The 10,717-nt window shown below is 47.0% G+C and overlaps 1 protein-coding gene across 5 annotated transcripts; it reads right to left on the bottom strand.

Moving 5' to 3' along the window:
• Positions 1-3,825: 3,825 nt before the first annotated feature.
• CPTP (ceramide-1-phosphate transfer protein) lies at positions 3,826-10,657 on the bottom strand. 5 transcript variants are annotated; one of them, XM_072608489.1, is made up of 4 exons: positions 10,578-10,657; positions 9,928-10,018; positions 8,274-8,408; positions 3,826-7,155 (listed from the first exon to the last, which is right to left on the bottom strand). In XM_072608489.1, the coding sequence occupies exons 3-4, from the start codon at positions 8,393-8,395 to the stop codon at positions 6,633-6,635; spliced, it is 645 nt and encodes a 214-aa protein (XP_072464590.1). In that variant the 5' UTR covers positions 8,396-8,408; positions 9,928-10,018; positions 10,578-10,657; the 3' UTR covers positions 3,826-6,632. The 5 variants fall into 5 exon arrangements, with proteins under 5 accessions (XP_072464590.1, XP_072464592.1, XP_072464587.1 ...); XM_072608491.1 differs by having other exon boundaries at positions 10,563-10,581; XM_072608486.1 differs by lacking the exon at positions 10,578-10,657 and adding an exon at positions 10,185-10,493.
• Positions 10,658-10,717: the final 60 nt, after the last annotated feature.

Below are 10,717 nucleotides of genomic sequence, written 5' to 3'. Positions count from 1 at the left end.
TAAGGCCAGAACATTATTAATAAAAAGGTGGTCATTTGGCCAGATCTCTTAAACCAAAAGCAATCCTGGGTGGAGAGCTCAGGGCATATGTATTCTTTTGGAAGAGGAGTGGCAGTCAGCTCTGATTGGCTAACACAATGGAAGGCGGGCTATATTAAAAGGAGGAGCCAATGACATCACAGTCACCCTTGGACCTAGATTCTTATCTTTATACCCAACCACTCCCATCTTGGGCAATGTAATCAAAGAGTTTATCCCTGCCCAAGCTTGAGTAGAATACTATGGGCTTCCCCACTTTAGATTAAATTCCTTGTAAGGGTGGGTGGAGTCTGACCAAGACTGACTAGAGTTAATTCAATCTCATCATCAGTAATGTCCTTTAAGAGACTGAACTTTTTACTTTTTAAAATCAGGACTTTAGAAGAAGAGAACTCTGGATTTCCCCAAAGTATTGCTTATTAATAATAATTTCTCTCATTGCTATATAAATGCTTGTTCCTTCCCCCATTTAATAAACCATATGTACATACTGTATATGATACACACACACACATATATGCTCTAATTTTACATGTGAGGAAGCTGAGGACCATGAGACTGAGTGATTTGTCAAAGATCTCATAGACCTACCTCCTCTGCTGATCTCCAAGCTCACACCTCCAACAGCCTTTTAGACATCCATACTGGATGTCTAGTAGTTATCTTAAATTTAACATGTCCAAAACAGAACTCATTGCCTTTCGCCCTAAAACCTCCCCTCCTACTACTACCTTTTCTATTAAGGGTAATACCATTCTCCTGGTCTCCCAACCCAGGTCCTGATTCCCTCTCATCTCCCATATCCAATATGATGCCAAGGTCTGTCGATTTCACCTCTACCGGTATCTCTTGTAGATTTCACCTCTAAAACATCTCTAGTAGATTTCACCTCTACAGTATCTCTTGTAGATACACCTCTAAATTATCTCTTGTAGATTTCACCTCTACAGCATCTCTTGTAGATTTCACCTCTGCAGCATCTTCCCCTCTTCTCTCCTCTGACACTACCCCTACCTGGTCCAGGCCCTCTAAACCTTGCACCTGGACTATTGCAGTGGCCCTTGGTTGGGGGGGAGGGGGAGGGGCTCCCTCAGATCTCTCCACACTCCAGTCCATCCTCCCTTCAGCCACCAAAGTGATTTTCCTAAAGCACAGGTCTGACCATGTTACCCCTCCTATTGAATAAACTCTAGTTGTTCCCTATCCCATCCAGGAACAAATACAAAATGTTCCGTTTGGCATTGAAAGCCCTTTATAACCTAGTCTCCCTTCTCCTTTGCCAGTCTTACACTCTACTCTCCCACACTTATTCTTTAATCCAGGGACACTGGCCTCCTGATTGTTCAGCAAAGAAGATTCTCCATTTCTCAGAGTCCAGGCATTTTCTCAGACTGTCTTCAAAGTGTGGAATGCTTCATCTCTGCCTCCTGGCTTCCCTGGCTTTCTTTAAGTCCCAACTAAAATCCCATCTTTAACAGAAAATCTTTCCCAATCCCTCTTAATTCCTCTGTTAATTATTTCCTATTTATTAATTCCAGTGCTTTTCCTCTGTTAATTATTTTCTACTTATCCTCTGAAGAATTTGCTTTGTACATATTTGCTTGTCTCCCCATTAGATTGTAAATTCCTTGAGGGTAGGGCCTGTGTTTTTGCCTTTTTTTGTATCTCCAGTTCTTAGTACAATGCCTGGCACATAGTAAGTACTTAATGAACATTTATTGATTGATTAATGTGCCAGACTGGGTGCTAAGTGCTAAACTTGTAATCCTGATTTGCTAACTGTGCAAAGCAGTAAAGGAATATTGCTCTTGTGGCCTCATGATGGGTCTCTGAAACTCTGCCTTTGGGAATTCTTACTAGGGTCCTTTAAGACTTTTCAGTTTTTGGTTTTGTTTTGTTTTTTTTTTTTTTTGAGTTCTTTATAAGGAGCAAATATTTTAAGCTAGTGGTGTCCAATCTTAAATAGAAATGGCTGAATTAGAAAACCACTTAGAAAACCACAAATTAACATTAGTTGTGTTGTATTTTTATTTAATTTGTTAAACATTTCCCCATTACATTTTAATCTGGTTCAGGTCTCACTTATCACAATGGCAAGAGTTCTGGCTCTAGATTGCCTGACACTTACTGGGTAAGTCTCTTTCCTTCCTGCACCTCAGTAAGAGGAGAGGCCTGTGGTCCCTTCCAGCTGCAAATTAGGAGAGAATCAGATGCTGTGCATGATGCTTCCTACAAGTGTGATTTGCTGGTGGCTGGCAAATATTCTGTTTATTTTCCAGCTTCTTGGTACCTATTACATTCATCTCTCCTTCTGGTCTCAATCCCCAGCTGGATCTGTTCTTTCATGAGCTAAGGGAGGTATGTTTATGGGAAGTAAGGACACTGACCAGGGACACTTCTGGCCAAGATCCAGCCAAGAGGAGTATCAACCAAAGACCCAAGCTGCAAGATGGAGGTACGGTGGGGACAAGTAATGTTCCTGAGAAAGTATTCTTTCTGATTGGGCCTGGGTAGTGCAGGTGCCCACAGGAAGCATGGCATTATTAGCCTAATGGGAAATACCAGGGTAGGAGAGATGGGTGGAAGGCAGGGTCAGAGAGGGCTGGAAAGCCCCTTGGACTCCAAGATCCAGAAACAGAGGTTAAAAGTTGCCCATGACCCAGAGATGACCCTCCTTTCCTTGGAGGGCAGACCAGGCTCTTGCCACCCCAGTGGCTTGTTCCAAACACATTACCTTGTTGTCTGATTTGTAGCCGTGGGTGGGGCCCTGAGGTAACTGGGAGGATCCCACATCCTGGCAGGGAGGAAACAGAATGGAATGTTGGCCTTTGGATTACAGCCTCTGCCAAACTGGTCCCAAAGCATTTTTAATAACCTGTAACTGAAACAAAACAGTCAGTGCCTGGACTGGAGGATGCTGGGAGGAGCCACTTAAACTGGAGGGGCTTTGGGACCCCCAGAATACAGTCAATAAAAGCACCTAGGGTCATTGATACTAAATGTCCCCACTCTGTGAGGTGGTGATCCAGGGAGGGAAGAGTCCTCCACACCTCTGGAGTTCAGGGTTCAATTCTAGGCCTTGCAGTGTAGGAAGGATATTGATAAGTTGAGGGCTCTGGAGGAGAGGTGCGAGGACACTGTTAAGTCATAAAAAGCTCAGATAAAGGGATTCAGCATATTCGGCCCAGAGAGAAGGAGGCTGCAGGGTGAGATGGAGATGGGGGCAGGACATGAGAACTACTTTCTAGTATTTGAAAGGCTGTCATAGGGATGGGGGATTAATCAGGCTTTGTTTGGTGCCAGAGCCAGAAACTATGGCAGGTGGGAGCTGAGACTGACTTGGGCTTGATAGATTTATATATTTATAGAGGATTTATACTGAAGAGAAACATCTTGAGGAGGAGAGCTGTCCCAGAATGAAGGGGCTGCCTCAGAAGTGAGAGGATCACCCATGCACTGAGATCTTCACAGGCTGGATGACTGTCACAGGCTTTGTGGTGGAATAATGACCAGCATTTATACAATGCTTTAAGTGTGACAAACCACTTCACAATCATTCTTTTATCTGATCCTCCCAATAATTACAAGAGGCGGATACTATTATCCCCATTGTACAGACAAATAAACTGTGGCTGAGGTGAAGTGGCCTGCCCAGGGTCACACAACTGGTAAGTACACGAGATAGGATTGGAAGTAGGATCTTTCTGACCTCAAAGTTTTTCGTTTCATGAGCCCCTTTCGACAGCAATCAAAAACTGGGTTGTGATCTAAGAGGTCATGATATAGTAGTCATCATATTCTTTCAGATTTATTCATTAAGTGCTTACACAATAACTACAGTGATACCTTTTGCCCCCAAAAGCTCATGATAATTTCGAATTGGCGCAGAAAAACCAGTCATGCTGTGAAGCACATGCACATATTTGCGGTCATAGAAGGAAAATGTATCGGTCACCTAACGAGGCAATTCTTTCTAGCTGAAGCGACCCGGCCAGCATCCTCGGACCCCAGATGGTGGGAATCACTACTCTTTCTACCTGCTGCTCTCTGGTGGAGTCTTTGGGGGCATGGGAGGGTCTAGAAGGCCTCCTAGAGCCTTGCTGACTCTACTGGCCCATAGTAAACAGCTCTCTTACAGGTTCAAACACTCAGTACACTTCCATCCACCAAGTAGGATTTATTTTAAATGCAAAAATGATCAAATATATTATCATTTCTCCCCACCAAGGAATGAAATCATACAGTCCTGCTGTATACATGTCACAGAAAGGGGCAGATCTGCAGAAAGTGCATCTCCCAGGGAATGTGGAGTCAGTTGCAATAGAAGATGCAGGGGAGTGATACCCAGGGCAACCCTCAAAACCCTGTCGTTCCCCTCCTCCAGTCCCAGCTGTGCAGGTCACAGATTCCAAGATCTGACTAGCTTTGGATCACCTGGTCCATAAGATCAAATCTGATACCAAGTGGGCAACAGAAGCCCCTCTTGTACTCTCTCCCCCATCACAACAGGAGGTCTAATGTTTCTATTTCTGGGGAGAGGGAGGGAATTGGGGCACAGGGGGATGGCACCACCTCCCCCACTCCCCAGTTCTCAGGAAACAGCTCATGCAAGGACTCCTCCCTCTCTGCCCAGGGCTGCTGGCAATTCCTCCAAAGGGCAGAAGCCCATCAACTTGGGTTATCTGCTGGAAATTTTGTAAATCAAGGGGCTAATAAAGGAAAGGAGAGCAACCAGGAGAGCCCAGATGAGGCAAAGATGGAGAAGTTGACTCGGGAGCCAGGCAAGATGAGGGAAAATGGCTACTGTACCCTAGCCACCCTATTCCATATTCCAGACGCTGGGCCTAACAGCAGTCCTTGGTGTGTTACTACATAAACTAAGGGCCCTCTCCAGAAGTCACAAGTCAAATGAAGCCTTGTTTGAAAGCCAAGGTGGAAAATGTGGCCTTTGGGTCTTTCTGGGGATTTTTCTGAGAGCAGGATATGCCCTTCCAAGCAGCATTTTCAAATATGTCTAAGAATGGGAGGTCCCCCATTTCTCACACCTTTCAGAAGAAACTCACTGGTGAGGGGTGAGTGGAGTGATGGTAAGTGTTTAGGTCCCAGGAGGGTCATAGGCTTAGGGGTAACCATTATGTGTTTTCCAGAGGAAATCTTCTCTTGGGGAATGTGATCCCCAGGAGGGAGGCAATCTTAGGGAGAACCACATAGGAATGGTTGTTTTGCTGAGGGATTTTTTTAAGGATGACCCCTCAAAAGAGAAGAGCTCAGTCGGCATATCCTGCTTAGAGCCTCTACCAGGGGAGTGAGCTGGTCATTAACACTGCTGCTCAGCAGCCGCCAGAATTTCAAATAATAACTTGGATGAGAGTGAGCCAGGAATTTCACTCTATGGCCAAGATGTAGAATCCACAGCATTTTTGTCAAGAGATCAGGAGACAGACAAGGTTGTATGCCAGGTGGGAACATGCCTGGCTTGCTAATATCATGTACATGGCTAAAGTCAAGTACCCCTGAACTGGGCTCTTCAGCTCCTGGACCCTCGCCTGATTTTAGCTGGTCTGTTATTATTTATAGCAGCTAAACCAGGACCCCAGCACCCACAGACCAAAATACCAGCAAGGATACAATGGATGACAATACTGTGTTTGGTGAGACACCATAGATACATACTGCATACTTTGGTTTAAAAGCAAACAAACAAACTCTTTAAAAACCACTAGGGGAAATCCTATGCAGGTTGTAGCTTCCATTGCTAGAGATCCCCGCGCAGCAGGTAGTAACCTTTGCCAGTTAAACTAGTTCCTTAAAAGAGGAAAACATTTTCTGGAAAAGGAAATAAATTATTTTGCCCCTGAGATAACTAGAATCGACCCTGTGGTTTTACATTTCACTAAAGAACATTTTCAGACAAAAGTTGATAAAGTAATCAGAAATTAAAATGACAGATCCCTAGGCTTGACTATAAGGTAGCATCTTCTCTTATGCCTGAATCTCTATTTGAATATGAAAATGTTTCTTCTGGCAAGGGGGAAAGGAGTTGGAAACAGAATAGGTCGACATTTAATCATACGTACTTCATATGTTTGCAGCCTGGGCACTGCAATGTGATTCAAAAGAAAAAAAAATTTAAAAACTATACCAAGGTTTTTTGTTTCTGCTTTTGATTAGGAAAGTGAGCTGTTCAGAGTGAGGGTGGAGTTCAGGGCAGAATTGTCTGACTTCCCCAGAGCTTCATGATTTTACTTAAGATTATTTCTGATACTTCATACAGTAGGCAAGTCAGGAGGAGCTGAAACCAGCCACCCTCAAACCTGGCCTAAACCTGGCCCTCTGTTCCCAATGATTTCCAATCCAAGGATGGTCAATGATCCTTTGGTGCTCCCTGCAGAGAGTTGCTTGGCCCTGCAAATACCTATTCCCAGCAAGTGACAACCAAGTCCAAGCTTGGTGGAAGGTAGGGAAAGAGAAACCAAGGGAGTTCTGAGTAGAGCCTGAAGCATCAGTGAGTGCTGGATAACAGGTTTTGGTTGTATCTTCTCTATCTAGTATCCAAGGTAGGAGAGTCACCTTGGGGCCTGGCCTCCCCTCAGCTATGGAAGGTCCAGCAGGGTGTGCTCCTCAAAGAGTTTCTGGGTGATCTGGTAGACCTGACCAATGAAGGGCATGGCTTCATTCAGCATCTCCACAGCCTCCTCGGGGGGACCCACATTCATGGTCTCTAGGAAGGCTTTGCGGCTGGGCAATGTGCAGAATGCCATGGTCACAGCTTTGCGGATGAGCCAGGGGTGGTAGGAGGCCAGGGTGGCATTGTAGGAGTCTGTGCAGAGGACTGAGGTCTTGCAGTCCTCCTGACTTGTCCTGAGTCCCTCCAGGAACATCTGCAGCCAGTGCAGGGCCCGGTGCAGGCGCAGGATGGTGCGACAGCCAGACTCGGGGTGCTCAGAGCGCTTCTGGAGGTCCACCAGTTTGTTGTCGATCTCGTATTGCACCATGGATTGAAGGCTAGAGTAGTTTTCCTTCTGATCACTGCTTCGAAACCTCTCCATGATCTGGATTTTGGTCATCACATCCTTGGAGATGAAGGAGAAGATGGTGCCAAGGTTGTTCAGGAACCTACATTTTCATGACCAAACAAAGTATCATTGATCTGGGGGAGACTGCTGTGGTAACTCTCTGAAAGGGGGCCCCCAAATGGGGAAAGATGCCACATCCCACCGTGGTGGGAGTAATGAGGCCAAAGGTATGATCCAGGGAGATTTCCCTGGGCCAGATTGCTACAGAAACATGAATCAGCTGAAGCAATCAGGGAGGGAATGGGCTGAAGCAAAGCCAGGTATTCTGGTTCTCAGAGGGTGGATCACCAACACCAATGATGGGATCTCTAGGAGGGACACAGGTCATTTAAGTTCTCCAGCAACACGCTATTTCTAAAATCAAAACTTGCAGCTGCTTCCCTTTCCCAGTGACTGCTTGGGGGCCAGAGAGGGTATTGCTGGGACAACAGGGTGACATCTCCTCTTTGCAGATCGTGTATCAATCCTTGTTGCCCCAACCATACCCCTCGGGTGGCTAATGTGCCAGGAGGGCACATCGTGGGGCCTCTGCATGAAGGTCTAAATGTCAGGCCTCTTGGGCCAATGGGAGAATCCAGTCACTGGTGTTTGTAAAATGCTTGTAAGGAATGAGGACTTAAGGAATGTGAAACTGCTGCCTAGCAAGTCCTGTTCCATTCATGTGTGGCCCTGTGCCCACCCCCATCACACGCAGATCCCCCCCTCCATGTGCTCAGGGCCTCCTCACACACAAGTTGTCTGCTGCTCCAGCACAGCCTGCCCTTCCACAATGTCTGGTCCCGCCCTCTCCCACAAGTTGCTGGACATTCATGTGCACTCTCCTCAAATAAAAGGGAGAATAATGGTCATGGTGATGATAACATCGATGAGGATGACGTGAGCTCACATTTCTATAACATTGTGCCTGGCACAGGACTAAGCACTTGACAATGATCATTTCATCTGTTCCACCCAACAACTTTGGGAGGTAGGTGCTATTACTATACCCATTCTGCAGATGAGGAAACAGAGGCACACAGATTAAGTGAGTTGTCCATGATCACACAGCCAGAGTAAGTGCCTGAGGCTGCATTTGAACTCATGTCTTCCTGACTCCAGGCCTGATGTATCATGTAGGAACCCTCCTGGGGATCCACAGAGTGGCCCCTGCACACTCACCTGACAAGCCCTTTCCAACTGGTAATATAAGGGTCCATGAGGACCTCCTCATTCTCATTGAGGCATTGCTTAAAACCAACCAGCACGACCTTCAGGTTAAATTCGGCCTGTTCGTCAGCCATAGTCCACCACAACCTGAAACACACAGAAGGTCCCCAGAGAATCAGGTGGTGCGTGTCTGCTTTGGAGGACCAGCTGGGATGACAGACCTGATGTAATGGGGTGTCTTTCTTAACACTTGCTCCTACTCACCCAAGTTGCTGCAGGATAGAAATGCCCTATTCTAGCAGAGTTGGGCTCCCAAGAAACCTTGGCAAACACAGCCTACTCACTGAGTCTACACATCTGCCAGTAGTCAGTGACTGGACAGGTTTGAGATGGGAGAGGCTAACTTGGAAGGTGGGTTCTACCCTGGAATCTCCCAGGCCCTGGATTCTTTATCTGTCCCATATTTCCATCCTGGACCCCAAGCCGATTTCCCAGGCAAAGCAGGAGACAGAATAGAATTATTCAGATGAGTGAAGGCAGGAAGGAGAGGAGGGAGGCTACCATCCATGCTATGGCTGTAAGCCTTCCACAGATCTAAGATCTGCTTACAACATTCCAGGTTGTTGGCTGTGGGTGGCTCTCATGTCCCCAGACTAGGGGCTCTTTAAAGGAAGATGGCATCTTATATTTTTGTATGCCCCTGTGCACCCAGTGTGGTCCTGAACCCAGAGCTGGCACTTAGTATGACCCTCAATGGCTGCCCGAATGATTAAAATCAACAATGGGATCAGATTTAGGAATGGGGATTGAAGAGTTGAGGACCCCAGGATTTGAAGACGACTGAGGGTGGCCAATGGAAGATCATGATTCTAGGAGTTAGGATACCTCATTTGTTCTTAGTTGTTGATTGCTTCCTCCCTCTGGATCTCAGTTTCCTTATTTGTAAAGTGAAAGAGTGGCATGAGATGTTCCGTTAAGGTAACTTCCAACTCTGACATTCTATTAACTAAAGTCTCTTCCAGCTCAGATGGTCTATCGGTCAACGACATATCAATTTGTTGTTTAAATAGCCCTGTGCTTTCTCATGACACAGAATGAAACCAGCAGCAAGCAGGAAATTGCTGTTAGGACTTTTTAATCATTTTGGGCCCCACAGTCTGCTATATAATACTGAGAAAAGAGGAAACTAAACTGTTTTGAGCAGGCTGAACAGCTGAGGTTACAAACTGAGGATGGATGGGCCTGCTCAACTTCTCAAAGTAAGGCCAGTACTCCCATCAGACATCACTCTGACTCTGCTATGTTTATACTCTGCCATAAACTATTTATCAGAGCTTCAAGGTCAGAGATGAAGATTGGAGCAGGAAGAAGGAAGGGGGCGGGGAGGGATTGAGTAAGAGCAGCCAAAGAAACAAAGAGTCTCAACACTCTCCAAGGAGTTCTACTTTTGGCAGAACCGAAGGCTCTTAGACGGCAGCGGTCCGGGGTTCAGCATGCTGGCCCCGGCTCCCATTCCACTCATCTAGCGTGTCTATTGAACACTTACCACAGGCAAAAATAAATTTCAGAGTCTGACTCAGCACAGAGCAACCTGGAGAAAGTCCCCCTGTCCCCCCCACGGAAGGAATCCAACCCAACCACAGCGATACAGCAGTGCCATACATACCTGGGTCAGATGGGGAAGGTCAAAGGGGAGGGGATCTCAGGGTCTTACTCCTGGTTCTTCTGTCACTGCCTTTGGGTCCTGGACTCACATCCTTGAAAAGAAAACACAAGAATAGCAGAAAATCAGGCCCACGGACCCCTTCCTCCTGTGTATAAAATACCCACATTACAGAAGGAACCATACAGGCATATCAGCATACACAGAATACATCTACACATATATAGTACATACATATATACTGTATATACGGTACATACATAGGTTATATACAATATATATTCAGCATAAGTACAATTTAAATGCAGTTCTCAAGATTAAAGTCTATGCCCTTCGATTTCAAAGTCAGGAAAGGAGGAGTCCCACCCGCTCTATTTGACAGATGGGGAAACTGAGGCCCGGAGGTCCCGCAGAGAGTGAGGCGGGGGGGGGGGGGGCGGTCAGGGCAGGACCCGAGCCCCGGGTGCCCCCGGACCGTGACCCGGACACCGGGGTCCCCTCCCCCGCAGCGCCGGGGGACCCCAGGGCGTACTCATGACCCTTGACCCCACCGCCCCCATCCCACGCCCCAGCACCCCCGACGTCCGTTTACAGCTCCCCGATCCCCGGCCCCCCCGGGCCCACCCCTTCGCCCTCACCTGCACCTTACTCACCGGCGTTACCATTGAATGCAGATTCTTGGGGGCCTGTCTTCAGTCCCCTCCAATCACAGCCAAGACCCGCCCCCCAGTCCTGGCCCCTGCTTGATTGACTGGGACAGAATCCAATGGAAGGCCGGCAGGGAGGGCCGGCC

Source organism: Notamacropus eugenii, chromosome 5 (assembly GCF_028372415.1).
Source record: "Notamacropus eugenii isolate mMacEug1 chromosome 5, mMacEug1.pri_v2, whole genome shotgun sequence".
NCBI lineage: Eukaryota > Metazoa > Chordata > Mammalia > Diprotodontia > Macropodidae > Notamacropus > Notamacropus eugenii.
This window is presented reverse-complemented; position numbering and strand designations above follow the sequence as displayed.

Coding starts and splice junctions, on each gene's coding strand:
- CPTP (XM_072608489.1), bottom strand. CDS start 8,395: ATGGCTGACGAACAGGCCGAATTTAACCTGAAGGTCGTGCTGGTTGGT. Junction 7,156..8,273: donor AGTTGGAAAGGGCTTGTCAG/GTGAGTGTGCAG, acceptor ATGAAAATGTAG/GTTCCTGAACAACCTTGGCA.